The sequence below is a fragment of the Corylus avellana genome, chromosome 7 (assembly GCF_965113065.1).
Source record: "Corylus avellana chromosome 7, dhCorAvel1.hap1.2, whole genome shotgun sequence".
Taxonomy (NCBI): domain Eukaryota; kingdom Viridiplantae; phylum Streptophyta; class Magnoliopsida; order Fagales; family Betulaceae; genus Corylus; species Corylus avellana.
Window position 1 is genome coordinate 26,522,375 of NC_142496.1, and position 17,984 is coordinate 26,540,358.

Below are 17,984 nucleotides of genomic sequence, written 5' to 3' on the forward strand. Positions count from 1 at the left end.
CTACGACTCTTCGACCGCCAACACCAGGTTGTGGCCTTTTCTCTTTTTGCTTCTCACCAAAGCCTATTTACGAGGTTGGTGCATTTTTTGACTTTTTTCGTAATCTTTTGTTTTGAGAATATGACGTTCCGTTGGGAACTTAGAAGTAATTTACTCAACTCGGACAAAGGTTTTTTCAGGCAAAAATAATTTTTTTTGGTTGAAAGAATATACAATTTTTTAATTTAATTTATTAAATTAACATATATTCTTACGATATTAAAGCAACTTGGCCCATATGTGTGCTTTGCTCCAACCTATATCTCATGGACACAATGGGCCTTGAATTTAGGAAGCTTCCCATCTTTGAAGCCCAACTTTCGTAATCAATCTCAGGGCGGATAAGGCCCAGTCCATCTCTAGAATCTTCGGAATCGACCAGGTCATGTAGCCGTTGGCTACCCACTCTTGTCCCCCTTTCTGGTGAGGAACTTTGGATCCTTTTTGTTAACGGTAAAGGAACTTCCCCACCAAGCTATATACCACACGGCACCCATTTACATTACCAACCGAATGCGACGCCTAGCCTAAGCTTCACTTTTTTTTTTTTTTTTGAAATGAAGCCTAAGCTTCACTTGATTCGCTTGTATACTTTGAACCAAATACCCTTGGTACCCTTTTAGCTCCTTCCCAATTACCCACCGCCTTTGAACCAAATACCCTTGGTACCCTTTCAGCTTCTTCTCAATTACCCACCGCCACCAATTTCATTTTTAACTAACGTTAAAAATTACATTTTTATTTTATCATCATCTCTTTATAATAAAATGACATTGCCAATCGACCTTTAAATAAATAAAAAAAGAGAGTCTAAAATTGACTGACACCGTTACGTCAACAAGATAAAATAATAGTGAAATAAAAGCACGGTTATTTGATATGTTTTTGTAACCAAATAACCCATTTGACCAAATTTTAACTATTTTGGATGAGGTTGATGATCATCTCAGTGCTCCTAGATTAGATTAGGAGGGTCAAAGAGAGAGGGACCCTTAAACAATATTAAATTGGTGTGATCCCCATAAATATAATCATTTCAATCATTAATTCGGTTGATTTGTACTAAAAGCAATGCTGAACACAGTAGCAATTATTTCTTAATGATCTATTTACCAACATAAATGGCCATCCATGGTCAAAGACACAAAGATATCGCATGGCACCATTGCAATTCCGATCCACCAATCAGGGGCAAATTCGGCGTTTGGCCCAAATTTCCCATCTCTTCGAAAAGCCAAAGCCGTAAACGGTCACCCACACGCAAGCACTGTCACCGGCTGTCACCGGTACCTTACCCCATTTCAACTTGCCGTTTTTAAAACCTCCAAAAAACCGTCCTTCTCTGCTCAGTGCACTGTCTCCGCTCCACGCCCGCCTCTGTTTCTCCTCTCTGCTCCTCAACCCAATTTCCTTTCTATTCTCACAAATTTTTTTGACCATTTTACCCTCGATTCTCCCCCTAATTTCCTCTCTCACCACAGTAATCCAAAAAGCTTTCGCCCATATTAAGTAATGAATCCATTGTAAACAGAACTTTGGCTTAACCCGTCGTCGTTTTAGAGCTCCAGTCAAACACGGAAGGCTAGAACAGCGCCTTTTTTTCAAGTGCTACACTTTGTACAGCAATGTCTGTGGCCACTAAGCTTCAATTATCCGCTAAACCGGTTTCGGAGCCCCGAGCTATTCTCGGTCTGGCGGGGAACAGACTTAGGGTTTCCGAAGAACTGAAACGGAAGGCCGAGAACACGAAAAGGCCACAGCGGCTGCGAAATCGTGCCTCCGAAATTCCAGAACCAGCCGTGCGGAACAATGTCTCGGTCGACAGCTCGTGCTCTTCGGATTCTTCTTCGAGCGGTTCCTCAGCGAAGAAAACGGTGAATTCTCGGATGGTGAGGCGCAACGGGTTTGGGCCCGTGAAGGTTGCCCCGGACGGCGCGGAGGCCGTGGCGTTTTCTTCCCCGAAGATTTTGGGCCCGCCGAAACGATGCGATTGGATAACAGCTCACTCTGGTGAGTAACTTCTGCCATGCTTGTTATAGAGTTTTCTGTTTTCTGTTTTGTTGAGGGTTCACATTTTTTGTTCTATTTGTTTTTGGACAACAAGTAATTTCTTGGATATACTCTCTAAATTAATTATTTCAATGTCACCTCAAATATCATGGAATCTTCCTTTGAAAAATTAGTACATTACATTATGGATACTATCCAAATTAGTCTATCTAACTAACTGTGTACATAAAAAAATATCTCTATAAATTATCAAGGATATTTTTGTCATTTTGGTTGTTAGAGAGAGTAAAAGTATGTTTTCTTAAAAGCTGCGTCACAGTTGAGTTGAGAGGACACCAAGAAAACATTAGAAGAACATTTAGCATTTTTCATTTATCAATGTGAGAACAATATAATTGGGCATGGTTTTTTGTTTATTTCTTTTTGTGAGATTCAACTTTATAGCTCACAAGATGTTGTAGATCAGTCATTAAAATATGGACTGTCACATGCTTGTTACTTTCCCTGTTCACTGATATAACATTTCATGTAGCACTTGTACGCCGCTTGTTAGGTTAGCATTGACTAGCACATGACTAATTTTCATAAAATATAGATAGTCAGCCGTAAGGGCGGAACTAAAATTTTAGGGAAGCGGGTGACAAAACAAAAGATATAAAAAAATAATAATAATAATAAATAAATAAATTATTTGGGAGTAAAAATTAATATTGAGGGGTCTATTTTATAAAAGTAATTGAAATTTGAAAGAAAATTTTTAATTTTTATAATAATTTTTAAAATTTTGGGATGGTCCAAGGCTATAGTGGTGGAATCTAATAATGTGCGCGGTTTTATTTTCCTTGAAGAGAAAATAAGGCAAAAAGCGGTCAGTTTATTAAGACAAAAATAAATTCAGAAAACTGTTTTGAAAAATTCATTGAGGAATATGTTTTGCTGCTGTTTTTATTGGTTGCTACTATTGGAACAAAAAACAAAACAAAACAAAAAGGCCCTTAAAGTCCCTACTTTTCACATTTCTTGATAAGCTATTTAATAGGCACCATGAATTGTTGCTTTTCACCAATAATGAGTTCCCTCTGTTTCAAACCGGCCTTTATTTCTGTCGGTTGCTATGAATATGCTTTAATTCTTTGCACTTTCCTTTTTTAGCAAGATGGATATAGTGTTCCACTGTTCCTGTTCCTCTCACATAGCATAGCAATAGTAATCCTTTATGACATAAATTGAACAGTTGACAAAGTCGAGCCAAATTTGGTTACCAAAATGGTCAGGGGTACCATCTTTAAGCTGGGATGCCCTAGTTCGATCTCTCACAACAACACCTTGTAACTAAATCGATATCCAAGTTAAGGGTAGGCGTCGGATATCCGGAGTTTACTCGACGAGAGGTTTGGTATATGAGTAGGATTTAGCTAATTAGGTGTTTATATGTGATTTACACATGAAAATTGGAGATAATAAAACTATGCTAGAGATATGCTTAATATTATAGATACTTCTTCAAAGCCTAAATAACAGCTGCAAAGTTAGAAATGAGTTGGTTTTGGCATCTAGAAACCAAGCAAGGCCTGAACAAGACTTCCTAATCAAAATGGTAGTGATAGGGTTTACTTCTTAATCTCGTAGACTCGTAGTAGGTTGGAATAGCAGCTTAGCATATTGATCGACCGAAGGAATAGCCTATCACGGGTGGTGGAAGAGGAGCCAGCACCACCCACGGCATGTTCTCCAACAGCTTGGACCTTGCCTAGGCTTAAGCCGCCGGCCCCTCCTATGCTGCCCACGATCAGCTCCACCACAGGGTCGACTCCTTTAGGCTGGTCGTTGGCTATCCTCTTGCTGTCGACGCCCGTCATCTCCAATAGCTACTTGTCTTATTTGTAAATCTAATTCAATGTGATTCACCTAGTTGGGTTTTTTTTTCTTTTTGTGTGACAGACCCAAGTTATACTATTTTCCATGATGAGGAATGGGGGGTTCCAGTTTATGAGGATAGGAAGTTGTTTGAGCTACTTGTCTTTTCACAAGCATTAGCAGAACTAAGCTGGCCAGCAATTCTTAATAAGAGAGACATATTCAGGTTTTCTGTTTCTATCACCTAAGCTTCAATAGAGAAAATCTTGGCCATATACATGAAACTTGATGTTTGCTTTTGATCCATTTGGCAGGAAACTTTTTGACAGTTTTGAGCCATCATCCATTGCACAGTTTACTGAGAAGAAATTGATGTCCCTGAAAGTAAATGGCATCCCGTTGCTCTCTGAACCAAAGCTTCGTGCGGTTGTAGAGAATGCTAAACAAGTGCTTAAGGTAATGAATAATCAGGTCAAGGTAGAGCATTCATATCTGGCTCAACAAATTTAGCTAAATTTTAACTAAATAATTACTTTTTTGAACTTATTCGAATTACTTACATTCTACTCTCTACTCTAATAATAAATTTGTTGAGCACAGTACCATCTAGCCATTTCTTTTAGCTAAAGTAACTAATTGGATCATACATTTCTATATGATTTACTGTTAAAATATTAATTAAATAAATAAATTCACGATTTTCTATAATACGAAAACAAAAGTCGAGATTTAACATTTACTCTTGCAGGTTCAGCAGGAGTTTGGTTCCCTAAGTAACTATTGCTGGAGCTTTGTGAACCACAAGCCAATAAGAAATGGATTTCGTTATGCACGTCAAGTACCGGCTAAGACACCTAAAGCGGAACTCATAAGCAAGGATTTGATGCAGAGAGGCTTCCGTTGTGTTGGGCCAACTGTTGTTTATTCATTCATGCAGGTCACTGGAATCGTCAACGATCATCTCTTGACATGTTTCAGACACCAGGAGTGCAATTCAAATATGAAGAAGGATTTGAATCTCAAGATTGAGGCGACTAAGGAAATAAATGAAGCTCTCGAGAATACATGCTTATCTCAGGAATGAATTGGATAGAAATCTCCAGCAATTTTGCTGCCCGAATTGCTAGTTATTGGGGATATGGGTCTGCCTAAGCCATAATTTGTTCCTTACTAATCACACAAATCAAAATAAGTAGGATATTTGTTGTAAGAGAGGTGAAGAGCAAAGGTCTGTAGCAAGTATTGTTTTACATTTTCCTACATCTACATAGACTACATGGGCCTTGTAGCACGCATCCTTCATCTGCTTGTGTGTCGTTTAACCTAACCTTAAAAGTATGTTCTTGCTATTTGACACTAAATGTTCCAATGTAAAATTTCACGCGTGTTTTTCTCATCTTTTTGGGCTTAGAATACCGTTTGGAAAAATTCTTGTTGGGAGAGGTGCCTTTAAACTTGTGTGGTTCTCGTTGTTTGCCCTTGTGTAATCAAGTTCTAGTAAATAAATCCCATTTGATTCGAGCATTTTTGTGGTTTTGAGTGTTTGATATGAAGTCTATCAGTAGATGGATTAGAATTTCTTCCGGACAATCCGAATAAGCAATTAAGAGAATGCCGTAATTTTGAGCTGTTCAAACACTAGTTAAGAATAGGTGAATTTTATCGAGATCCTATCTCAAATAGAAATCGGACAAATTGCAATTCACAATTCATTCATGGATTGCGACCGATTACGTTCCATGGTAGATTGCTTATAGGCATCAATATGTAAGGATTGTGTTATTGTTTGGGAATCGTAACATGCAAAATAAACCATACAATGATTTGAAACCAATTCATTCTCCCCTAAAGAAAAGGGCATGCCATGAGGTGGTCACATGCCCCAAGTAACAACAAAGACGACTCAAGTTTAGAGATACGGACAAGACGAGACCCTTCGTCAGAGACAACAGAAAATGGCCTTCCTACGCGACAACCCTTCATAATTTGGAACTCCCAATGAGCAGGGATTTGTCGGTCCAGCCATTTCAAGGCTAATTATTTTAAAAACCTTAATTATATTATCAATTATATCAAAATTTTAAACTAATAAAAAAATAATGAATTTGAATATTTCATTAATATTTTAATACGGATTTCTATTAGAGAGTTGGAAGGCATCCAAAATATGAGCAGTATTGAAGTTGCTTGTTTGTGTGTGCGCGTGTGCTGTATTAAGGGAAAAAAAAAATCATTAAAACTTGAAAATGAAGGAAAAGAAGAGTTTGCTTTCCTTCAAAGACTAAACCATCTAGAATAAATACAATAAATGGAATAATTTTGTCAGTTTCATCTCAGGAGGAGTCTATAGAGGTGTCAGTAATTGGTAAATCCAATCAGAAATAGCGCACCATATGTATAGGTAACACTTGTTAAAGCATCCCAAACAAACACATTAAGTTCTTAATCACTATATGAAGGAATGACACAAACTTTGGAATGATAATCCCTCATGACAAGTTTCGTTCAAAGATGGTGAAATTCACAGCGAAAAGAATTGAGTCACCACTGCAAAATGCAGTTGCTGAGTGAACCATGAACCAGCAGAGTGATCTCTTTTCTTCTGCCTTTCCATAAACCAGTCTATAAGCATTCCACTAGTACACTAAATCTTAGCCTTCCCATTTCCAAGTGTGAGCTCCAGATCACCCAATCCTACCTCATGAATCCTCTCTCCAACCCATGGCTTAACCTGCCCACCTCCAAAGTTGAACTCTGTACCTCTCCCCCTCTCATTAGCTACAGTGGGTATAATTTGCTGAGCAAAGGGTTTCGCAAGGTTAAAGGTTGGAGAGGTCGTCATTGAGGACGTAGAGAAGGTAAATGCTTGGAAGTTAATCCATTGGCAAGAATCAATGGTGGATGAGTCAGACTCATCGCATTCGGGTATAGTAGCCGGAGTATGAAGCTGACGATGAGTTGGGCTTGCCGGGGCGGAAATAGCACCAAATGGGTAGTTAAAGGAAGCCATGGATTGTTTGGCAATGGTCTCCCAAATGGGGATTGGCTTAGCAGTTCTTGAAGTTGGTGATGATAGAGGAGGGGTTACAGGGGCGCTATTAGAGATCCGAAGAGGAGGGAGAGAGGAAGGAATGGCATTGCGGAGAAAGGGAATAAGGAAAGATGAATTGTTGGCATCGTTGCGTGACGGGCTGGGGAAGGAAGAGGATGAGGGACTGGCTTGGTAAGATGGAATTGGGCTTGGAAAGGAGGAAGATAGAGGACTGGGATTCTGAGAAGAGAATGGGGTGATTCTGGTGGAAGTGCCTGCCATATCATTTGGGGGCGGCTTGCATCCCTGTACAAATACCAAAGCTGATACATTACTAGCTTATGTTAGATATATTATGGTTACAACTTACAAACGCAATGCTGAAGCAATGTTTACAAATTGAGCACCACAATCTGGTTGAAAAATTAATATAATTCTTTCATCAATTCTGGTTTTTCTTTTTTCTTTTTGGGAGATCTGGCAACCAAGACACCCCCTCCCCCCAAAAAAATAGCTATTAATTGCTTCTTTGATTGCACTCTAGAAACTATAAACTGATGTAGCAGAAATTCTGTCACTTGGCCAGCACATCAAATCACCTCCCCCCAATAAATAAAAGAACAATTAAGCAGAAAAAGTGAAAAACTGGACTTACCCAAAAATAAGTTCTGAAAATTAACAGCTAAAATGAACATTGCAGATTCACCCTCTAGCTTGTTGAAAAATCACAATCTCAGACCAAGTCCCAGAAAACAACCCATTTCTTCCCAAATCATGATCTACCCATAAACCCACATAAGCCAAACGCATAGCATTGCCTATAGATCTAAGACAGAACAAAACATGCTCCACAAGACCACACACCGAGACATATGGAATTCTGGGCCAACAACAAGAAAAGAAGAGAAAGTAAAAGTAAAAGTAAAGCAAAACCTTGCGATAGGTGGTGCCGTCCTCTTCGACGGTCCAGCCAGCTTCGGTGCAGAGAGCCTTCAAGACCTCGTTGTTGTCGCAGTGTTTGGGCAAGTTGTAGTTCCCCTGAGCTCTCAGCCCCGCGTATATCTTCGCCGCAATGGCCCTCCTCCTCCGCTCTCGCCTCCGGTTGTTCTCTCTCTCCCTCCACGACGGCTTCCTCCTCGCCACCGTCGCTGACGTCGCCCCGTCTGACGTCATTCTCCGGCAATCCCTCTGGCTCTGTCCCCCACTCTGTGTCTTTCTAAGTCTCTGTGTCTGTGGTGCGTCGCAGGAGATTTAAACCCAGTTGCTCACGAGGAATACGCTTGCCTTTCTACGCTGGACGTATAGAAGAATCTCTCCGTGTCTAGAGCGAATGATAAAGCTGATTTCTGGGAATGTTAAGGTGCGTGCGGGTACAGCTAAGTTCTTAGGTTCTTGTCCCATAATTGGTCAGATAGAGTGTAGGACTGGGTTCGTGAGTGCAGGCTACTGTTTTTGCCAGCCACATGGAGGGTTTGTGTCACTGCCTTCTGAATCCTGATGACCTAATTATTACTCGAGTGGGCCCAGACGGCTTGGTAGGACCCACAAGTTCCAGACGATCAATCAGTGATCTGAGGGGGGCCTCTGGTACGTAGGATCAGTCATAAAACGACTGATTCATGAAGAAGATGGGCCCACGCTGCTGCTTTCCTGTCTTCCTTTTTTTCTTTTTTTTTTTCTTTTTTTTTCGGGTCAAAGATTGTGGCCGAAAAGTACCAAAAGGTCCGAAAGTTTTGTTAGGAACTTTTATTTACTAGTAAGGCTCATGGCCTGCCATTGTAAGGTAACAGGCCCAACCCAAATCCACCGTTCAACATTTTTTTTTTTCACTTGCGTAGGTACTAGGAAGGAGAGCTTTTACAATGGTGTTTACTATAATTTTTATATAAACGGACGATTTAGTCTACGTAAAATTGTCACGTTAGTCATAATTAAATTTAATTATTTAGTGTAAAAAATTCATCGGCCACACTTTTGACAAAAGCCAAATTTAATTGATTTGTGTGGGTGCATTACAAAGTCCAATATTTATCTTTTAAGAGGTAGATAAAGGAAGTAACCCTGCCTTAGGGAGGAGGGGTTCCTTGCCATAATAAAAAAAATAAAGATTTTTTTTAAAAAAATTGTTTAGTAATTGATATGATAAATATCGCATGGACTTACAAATTAATGTTACAATCAAAGTTACACTGTCACATCAACAATAATCAAATTTAATTATTTAGTGGTTAACGTAATAAATATCGCATGAACTTACAAATGGATATCAAAGTCCACATGACACTATCACGTCAATCACAATCAAATTTAATTGTTTAGTGTAAACTGTCACATCAGCTTATAAGAAATTTAAAACATTCATAACTAAAAATCTTGTTTTCTTAAACTAAATTTTATTGTGTTCAAGAAATTATACAGGTTGCAACATATAAACAAATTTTGTAGGTTTAAAGTGAGTACACCTTTTAAGATGCTAGGCAAAGGTCATGTCACTGAATTAAGTTTCAAGTCCCTCAAGTGCCAAGGAAATTAAAATGTAGGCTCGTCTCTGCCTTCTAATATAACAAGAGAAATACTATACATACTCTCACTCTCTCTTCCGCAACTTTTAAAATTTATAATTAGATGATCCAATAATAATTTTAAAAGATGGGTTGTGCAACATTTCTCATATAACAATGCAATCATCGCTGGTCTTCTAACCCAATCAAGGATATTGTTAAAACCTTTTGTTGTTGATTCCAAATTTAAAGAATTTTTTCTTTTTTGAAAACAAAAGGCTCGCCTTAAAAAATGAGCAAACGAGTAAAGCAGAATATTCCAATGGTTAAAAAGTAAAAGTTGCTACAAGAGCTTCACAATTTTCGCTTTGAAAATGATAATTACCTTAACTATCTCATTCCCGAATCATCTCTTTAGGATAAAACTTTAAAAGGACTTTTATCATGTAAAAGGGTGGTTGGTTTATTGTATAGTTCGTTGAAAGCTCTTTCATGTTTTCGAGTTTTCTTATCACCGAACTCTTTTTGGAAAAGATAACATGGTGCCTACTGCCTAATAACGAAATAAAGGTGGAGACATCTCTTATGACATGATGGATGCTTTGATATCGTACAAATATGAGTTTCTCCAGGGGACACGGACATTCAAGCCCTGTTCTCAGCATCAGAAATAAACCAAATAATGACAAATTAAATAAGATAATCAACTAGTTCCTAATTTGTTAATCGTTCTAAAGGAACTATGCTAGTTTGAGGCCCCCCCCCCCTGCCCCCCCAATACGACGTACCATTCATCTATCCTTGATAAAATATCTCAACTCTTGAAAGCGAAGGGGTTCATTACCCCAAGAAGTCCATCCAGAACTCATTTCTCTAGCAAATAGTTCTAGACATCGAGTGGGCTTGAACCCTGGAACATACTCCAGAAGCAACCCTACACAAAATACGATTGGTAGATGTTATTCAATGACTACATAAATTATGTTAATACTCAAATACATAAATGGCGAAAATTATTTCAGAATTTAAGAACAATGTGCTCATGTTCTCTATAATAAATAGAAATATATAACCACGGATAAAGCCAGACACTGATAATGATCAAACAAGAACAAAACAATTTCACTAGAGATTTAATAAACATTTCACAATGAATATGTTTTGGCTATTATATATTTTCTTATGATGTAAAGACAACAGTACCTCCAACTGGGGGCTTCCTTGAGTAATCTCCAGGGATGCTAACAATAATCTGACCATCTTGTACAGGTTTGAATTTTGGCAGGCATTCAGAATCCACAGGCTGCAAGGATCAACAGCGCAAGTGGCAAACATATATAAGAATAAACAACCGACACCCAGATGGCATGAACAATTAAACCTGGGATTGCTTGAACTGTATAGGCTCACCTCCCTGTGACAATAGCCCAACATAAGGCATTCATATGGCCTATGATGAAAGAGGTCTAGATCATTAATCATCGAGCCATCAGCTTTCACCTGCAAGACTCGAGTAAAACCATAATCTTGGCACAATAAGTCACATATTCATACAAGTTATCTCCCAAGGGGAAAAAAGGGGAGAGAGAGAGAGAGAGAGGGACAGAAAGGGAGAGAGAGGGAGAGATCACCTTCAACCAATAAAAAGTGGCCACATATCTGACTCCCCATGTAGGAAACAGCTCTTTCTCAACGAAACCACGCAATTTCTCCCTATTGGTCACCCACAATGCCACAAGTGCTCCATCTGTGTGAGAAAGTTGCTTGATAGGAAGAGATAAGAAATAACGGTTGGGTAAAGTTGGGTACCTATAATGGCAATGAAACCATAAAACAGATATAATAATCACGAATGCTCCTCAAAACTCTGTTAAACTTGAATCTTAGAAAACACAGTCACAGAAAATAGGTAGTTCCATGCTTTGAAGCTCATAAACCATATTAACACAAATCTATAACTGCCATCAATGTCTATAATTAAAATCACAAGCCATCTAAGCCTCAAAATGTAAAGATTAGAAAGCCAAAAAATTTCCATCAGTCATCTACCCCTTCATTTTTGATTCCATAAATTGATCTACAAAAATCTAAAGTAATATCAGAGAGGTTTTTCACCACCCGACATGTTGATCTAATATCTTACATTCTCTGTAGGTAATTTTCCTTCAAAGTAATGCAATTGACAAAGTTAATTATCTCTATAGTATATGAAGAGAAACACCTTATTTACACAGTTTTTTATGCTATGCATGCCCCAGATACAAGACTGCATTTACAGGAGATTCATAGATGAATTTTCAGAAGATTGCAGATTTTGTAAAGCTAGACAGCATGTATTCCAGCTGAAGGATGTCATATACCTTGACTTCTGACGGGCACTCCCATTTTCCCATGGTGGATCTACCACAATAAGATTGAATCCATGACCAGGCTCGGCTGCATAGAAGATTGATAAAATCTAATGAAAACCAACTTAGAGTATAAGGTATGGTGAATTGGTGATAAGCTGCCAATAACTAAAAGGGTGGGAAGCAGTAGCCAAGAGGTCCACATGGGCACATGATAACAAGTTGAGGATGGTTTTCACTAGACAATAAATCCATATCACATGTCTTGCAATTCAAGCGACTATCAAACTTTTGCAATTTGTCAATTTGGCACAAAGAAGAATAAAATTAGAAGTAAAGATAAATGGACGCAATTCAGCAGGAATGATCTTAGAATTTTAGCTGCAAATCTAAGCGGCTTGCACATTCAAAATAGACTCAACAAAATAACTGACTTCTTTATATAACCATTACCAGGAATCAGGTTGTGAATCTGCCCGATATCAGACTTCCACATGACAGAAAACAAGACATATAAAGACATGTAAGACACTGAAATGAATAATAACACAAATAGGATATTTCACAGAAGACTTCAAAAAAGCATAGTAAGTTAGAAACTAAGGGCATGATTGGTTATTGAAACAATGCTATTTTCATTGAAAGTGAAATGAGAAACTGTTTGCATCTTAATTGTTGAGAATAAAAAACGATTCTCACAAAAACAAGGTGAAAAAAGGCCCAACACAGAAAAAAAAAAAAAAAAAAAAAATGCAAGTACATCTTTTCTCAGGAAATAAAAGCAGAAAATGTAGACTTAGACATTGAATACCAAACGAACATAAATTTTTTAGGGATTTTCCTTCATGACAAAAAAAAAAAAAAAAATCCAACTTGAGCATACCATGTAGAAGCAACTCTCTCGTGGCATTACATATGGACTGTTCAAAAATTCAGCCTCCACATCATTGCCAGTCTCATTGAGAACCAAGTTATTAAATACAGGGAGCACACTTTCTTCACTGTTTTGCATGATTAGCGAACCTGAAAATCAACAATAGAGCATAAGTTGGCAGGAACTGGGAAATAATTTCACATATGAAACTGAGAGCACAGAATTCAAAACCTAATCTGTCGGCTGCACCCAATAGGATCAAGGTCCAGAGAGTGCCAGTGCCATAAATACATTAGCATTACGCACTAATATTCTAGTTCACATTCTTCCTAAAAATTTAAAAAGTATATGCCTTGACTCTACAACAAAACAACCTGGTAAGAAGCCACTAACTGAGCAAAACAAAGACAATTGAGTCAATTATAATAGTTAAAACCTACCTGGAAATTAAAATAACCAAAAATGCTGCTGATATCTTATAATCAATTGTAAGAAATTCATATCTTAACCACTCATCCCAGCTTATCATTAGGTTGCAGAGAAAATCAAGACAAACACAAAGAAATAAATATCTCAAGCTAATATTTCACTTTTCTTCTGGGTTTTGGTCAATTCACAGAAATAATTCAAAAAAAATTCAATATGTTTCAATCCCATAATTTTCCTACATATTTTCTGAGAAAATGGAAAGAAGCATAAACCAACTGACCTCCATCAGCATTCAGCTTCTCATGTTGATGGAAATTAAGAGTAATTTCATACAGAGGGGTCTGCCAGACCCGTCCCAGTTCAATAAAAGATTGTTGTGGAACATCCGGCAATGACAGGTCCCCGCATTCTCTCGAAGAATCAAAATCTCTCCGCAGATTGCTCATAACCTCCAAAAGATCAGTGGCTCTCAGCAAACATTCATGTGCCTTCAGCAACAAAGGCTTCGCTTCCTGCAACGCACGCACAACCAAATTCACAACCCGCAATCGCCACCACAACCATCTAAAAACCCTAAGCCCCGCTTCCAATTCATCAGCTACTTAATCTAGTGTTTCTGTTCGTATTTCACAAACTCAGAGTAACACAAATTAAGGTTTCCACCACATTTTCCCGGAACCAAACGACAATATTCGATAGTTACCTGGTGTCTTCGTTCGGCGACTTTTTCTCTGTCGTTGAGAGCCTGAGGCTTCTTCTCCTTCCGCTTTCGCTTTCTAGAAGTAGAAGATGAAACCCTGGATTCTTGTTTGGATTCGAAGAAACGAGGATAGTACGCAGACGGGGAAACCCTAAACCTGGTGTAAGAGCGGTTCAGGACGCGAACCGGATCGATGAAAACTGCGTTCGGATTTTCGAACCGGTAGATACCAGATTCCAGAAACGTCGATAGCTTATCGCTCATCTTCGGGAGCTCCTTTGAGTCGCCGGTCGCCATGGAGACTTATAGCGGCGACATAACTCTAACCAAAAACAAAGTTGTAGTGGCGGGAGAATGGAGCAGTCTCACTTAATTCCTTTTTTTTTTTTTTTCTTTTTTTTTTCCTAATTACCTAATTCTTTATTTGGCATGGTCTATGCAGACAATTCTTATTATGGTCCTTGTAAAAATAAAATACATATATCTTCATCTTTAATCAAATTTTAATAATGATAATTTAATATCATATCAAATTAGATATTTTTAATTCAAATCTTAACTTTTTAATCTACTTAATTTCAAATAAATATTTTATCCATTAGGCCTCGCTTTTTTTTTTAAAAAAAAAAAATTGAATCCATGCATAAATAAGTGTTAAAATATTAATTAAATTTTATTTGTTTACTATCTTAAACATTTTAAATATATGATGATTTTTATTTTTTTATTTTTATATGTCCGCATAAGAGAGGGAAGAATAATTTAAACTAGTCCACTTTGAATTTGAGAGGATCCAGTTGATGGCTAGGATCTCTAAGGAGAGATCCTAAGGCCATCAACTTGCCACATGGCATATTAAAAAAAAAAAAACTATTTTATTATTTTATTTTTAAAAATAAATAAAAAACAAAATAATAAAAAATTAAAAATATATATAAAAAAGAAAAAGAAAAGGAAGGGTGGCTGGCTACCCCATGTTGGCCACAGGGGGTGGCCGGCCACCATATTTTGGGGCATGGGGGTGGCGTCGCCACCCCCATGGGCCGGTTCGGCCACCCCATGGCCCTTGGGGGTGGCCAACGCACCCTCAAAGGCCAAGCGATGGCCCTTGGGGGTGGCCGATCCACCCCCAAGGGCCTTTGGGGGTGGCGTCGGCCACCCCCATACCCCAAAATGTGGTGGCCGACCACCCCCTGTGGCCACCATGGGGTGGCCAGCCACCCTTCCTTTTTTTTTTATATTTGTTTTTTATTTTTTATTTTTTATTTTTTTATTTATTTTAAAAAATAAAATAATAAAATAATATTATTTTTTTAATGTGCCATGTGGCAAGTTGATGGCCATAGGATCTCTAAAGAAATATCCTAGCCATCAACTGAATCCTCTCCAGTTCAAAGTGGACTGGAGAGGATCCTTGTCCTTAAGGACATGATATATATAATGATTTAATAATAGTGCATGAGAGATTAGACTTGGTCTCTTTCCAAATTAAATATTAAATAAGATGGAGGATGGTTAGAAACGCTGTGAAAGTGACACTTGTAACTGTTTAGTTTGAACATTATTAAGAATTCAATTTAGGAAGTAAAAGAGTTTTGTGGTGGGTTCATTCTTCCACTATCCTTTTGACTTGTCATGGATGGAATAAAGTTCATACGCGGTGCTTCGCCTTCATGCCTCAATAATTGCTTTCATTTTCCTTGATAGTCAAGCAAAACTTTGCTCATTCTCAGATTTAGTGTGTTTGGATTGTGATTTCAAAAGGAGCCATTAACAAATAGCAATTTTAAAAAGTACAATTAAAGCATTTGGCAAAATTGAAGTTTGATGTTTAAAATCACAGTTTAGTCATTCAAAATTGTGTGTTAAAAAAAAAAAAAAAAAAAAAAAAACACACATCCTTTACCCATGTGATGCAATTTTTTTAAAAAACACAATACTAAATAATTCATTTTTTACAATTTAATTTAAAATTACACTTTTTATTTATAGAATCGCAATAGGGGTGTTACAAATTATCAAGGAACTAGAACTGGGAAACCGATTCCGGTTCCAGTTTGAAAAAACCAAAAACCGGGTACCTGGTTTCAGTACCTGATTTTTGGGACCCGGTTTTTACTGGGTTAATATATATATATATATATATATATATATATATATATATATATACTTTAGGTAATTAAATTAATATATATAAAAATTGGTTATTGAATCGAGTATAAACCGGACTAGCCGGTAACCGGGACCCTAGTAAATCGGGTATCCCAATTCTAATCCCCAATTTTGGCCAAAAACCAAAAAATTCGACTGAGTTGACACCCCTAAGCAATACCAAACAGTCTTAATTATCTCTCCGTAATATCCAAACGAGCGTGGACTGCTTGGTGCGTGTGAATTGAAAACGATGTCCAACTCTAAATTGTTGGTCATATTTTGTTGCGTATCATATCAAATAAAAATAAAAATGGTCGATATCTTGACTGAATTTGTCGCCAAGATTCTTTGGCTCCTTTATTTTTCGTACTTAACAAATTTGGACACAGGGATGTGAAGTAAAAGTCTATTATCTCCAACTACTTATGAAGTCATGTTTTCTTTCAACGTCAAAACCATGGGTGGATTTTAATGGTGCACGTTATTTTACTTTGTTTTATATAATGGCATATATAATATTGCATTGATAAAAAAATTAATAACATAATAATATATTAATTACGATCACGTAAAACAAAATTTTCACATTTTAAAAGTTTATTTAACCCTAATACTTTTCACATTGGAACTTATCATTCTCAGTCTATGTTTTACCGTTGGCATAGTCTAACTCCGCAAAAAAAAAAAACTTAGATTTCTTTTTCTATTCAATAATAAAAAATAGAAAAAAGGGTTATAAGAAAACATAAAAATAAGAGGAATTGGTGCCCGAACAATAAAATCTAAATAAAAAATACAGCGCCTATAAAAAAGCAAATAAATAGACATAAATGAATCATAAAACGAACCATCCAATGTATTATGTATCTCCATTAAAAATTCAATGACCCGCAGAAAATGACATTTGTGGTTGGAAATTGGAATATTACGTATTTACTTTTGCTACCAACCCGATCCATTTCCCCAGGTGGATGACAGTTGTTAGTTAATAGCTGTTTGCAACTTTGTAATTGTAGGGAGATTAAATCAAATATAAAACAAACAAACATGGTCCCGAACTGTATATGATCGTTTGATTTTGCCGAAAATTTTGTACTTTTCTTCACCACTATTTTATCAATTTTTTTGTGTCTTATGGACATAATAAGATTGTTTCGGGGCATGAAGCTCTCTCCTGCATCTTATCATAGTCAAATGATAGGGGCAATTAAGACCTTCTGTTTATCTTCTCTGACGTTTTAGAGCTTATTTTAAACTAATGTAATTCTTAAAATTATTATAATTCATTGTAAGCTTTAATGTTTTACTGTTATTTGCAACTTGAGTTGATAGTAGCACAGGGCAATCCGTATAAAGCCACGATGGGGGCTGGATTAATAATCCAATATGCGTAAACAGCAAGTAATAAGCGAACGAGCTTGGTGCGATTGCGAGTGATGTTTTTGTTTCTAGAACACCGTGCTGACAGGGATCCTATTGTGTTACGTATCAAGTCATTTTTTGCCTGAAATTCTCGCCATGTTGGTTGCTGACGGACAAAATTGGACGCACAAGAGACGGCCGCAGGAACGATAAGTAATGAGAAATGCGAGAAATTGTTTTATAAAGTTGATACTTGATTAGATAATCTTAATTAATCATTTAAAAAAAATTAATTGAAAGTATTACTTTAATATTATGAGATCAAAATATAGTAGTATTACTTATTTATGAATATATGTTTTCCTAAAGAGTAATGATATGTATTATGTTTTTGTCTTATAATTATCTTTCAATACTAATGTGACATATATTATGTTTTTATTGTTTTTTTATTTTTTTAATAAGAGTTTAACTTCTCCTTAAATTGTTTTCATGAGCGATATTTGGAGTGGAAGTTTTTGTCCTAGCCTTTAGGTCGAGAAGGATTAGTTTTGGTATGAGAATTTTGCTCTTATAGCCGAAAAAATAAAAGTTTAGAATATAAACTACCTATATATTAGATTTAATCTATATGTTCTATAACTGAAGTTTGGATATGGGTTAACAGATGTTAAAGTCA

The 17,984-nt window shown here is 37.0% G+C and overlaps 3 protein-coding genes across 3 annotated transcripts; 1 reads left to right on the forward strand and 2 right to left on the reverse strand.

Annotated features, from left to right (window-relative positions):
- Positions 1 to 1,242: 1,242 nt before the first annotated feature.
- Positions 1,243 to 5,304, forward strand: LOC132184298 (DNA glycosylase superfamily protein). The gene is made up of 4 exons (XM_059597877.2): positions 1,243 to 2,049; positions 3,991 to 4,132; positions 4,221 to 4,362; positions 4,655 to 5,304. The coding sequence occupies exons 1-4, from the start codon at positions 1,665 to 1,667 to the stop codon at positions 4,988 to 4,990; spliced, it is 1,005 nt and encodes a 334-aa protein (XP_059453860.2). The 5' UTR covers positions 1,243 to 1,664; the 3' UTR covers positions 4,991 to 5,304.
- Positions 5,305 to 6,283: 979 nt separating this feature from the next.
- BZR1 (Brassinosteroid signaling positive regulator (BZR1) family protein) lies at positions 6,284 to 8,287 on the reverse strand. The gene is made up of 2 exons (XM_059597672.2): positions 7,871 to 8,287; positions 6,284 to 7,243 (listed from the first exon to the last, which is right to left on the reverse strand). Exons 1-2 carry the CDS (start codon positions 8,108 to 8,110, stop codon positions 6,551 to 6,553), a joined length of 933 nt encoding a protein of 310 aa, XP_059453655.2. The 5' UTR covers positions 8,111 to 8,287; the 3' UTR covers positions 6,284 to 6,550.
- A 1,596-nt stretch (positions 8,288 to 9,883) lies between these two features.
- LOC132184656 (Methyltransferase MT-A70 family protein) lies at positions 9,884 to 14,112 on the reverse strand. The gene is made up of 9 exons (XM_059598374.2): positions 13,793 to 14,112; positions 13,370 to 13,601; positions 12,670 to 12,809; positions 12,240 to 12,273; positions 11,799 to 11,874; positions 11,070 to 11,247; positions 10,849 to 10,938; positions 10,642 to 10,741; positions 9,884 to 10,372 (listed from the first exon to the last, which is right to left on the reverse strand). The coding sequence occupies exons 1-9, from the start codon at positions 14,084 to 14,086 to the stop codon at positions 10,230 to 10,232; spliced, it is 1,287 nt and encodes a 428-aa protein (XP_059454357.2). The 5' UTR covers positions 14,087 to 14,112; the 3' UTR covers positions 9,884 to 10,229.
- Between the last annotated feature and the right edge of the window lie 3,872 nt (positions 14,113 to 17,984).

Bases quoted from the DNA above. Each gene is read 5' to 3' on its own strand.
- BZR1 (XM_059597672.2), bottom strand. From the start codon at position 8,110: ATGACGTCAGACGGGGCGACGTCAGCGACGGTGGCGAGGAGGAAGCCG. The intron at 7,244-7,870 runs GTTTTGCTTTAC...GTATTTGTACAG, and splicing joins ACGGCACCACCTATCGCAAG to GGATGCAAGCCGCCCCCAAA.
- LOC132184656 (XM_059598374.2), bottom strand. From the start codon at position 14,086: ATGGCGACCGGCGACTCAAAGGAGCTCCCGAAGATGAGCGATAAGCTA. The intron at 11,875-12,239 runs GTAATGGTTATA...TCTTCTATGCAG, and splicing joins GATTCACAACCTGATTCCTG to CCGAGCCTGGTCATGGATTC. The intron at 11,248-11,798 runs GTATATGACATC...TTGCCATTATAG, and splicing joins AGTGCCCGTCAGAAGTCAAG to GTACCCAACTTTACCCAACC.
- LOC132184298 (XM_059597877.2), top strand. From the start codon at position 1,665: ATGTCTGTGGCCACTAAGCTTCAATTATCCGCTAAACCGGTTTCGGAG. The intron at 2,050-3,990 runs GTGAGTAACTTC...TTTGTGTGACAG, and splicing joins TTGGATAACAGCTCACTCTG to ACCCAAGTTATACTATTTTC. The intron at 4,133-4,220 runs GTTTTCTGTTTC...TCCATTTGGCAG, and splicing joins AATAAGAGAGACATATTCAG to GAAACTTTTTGACAGTTTTG.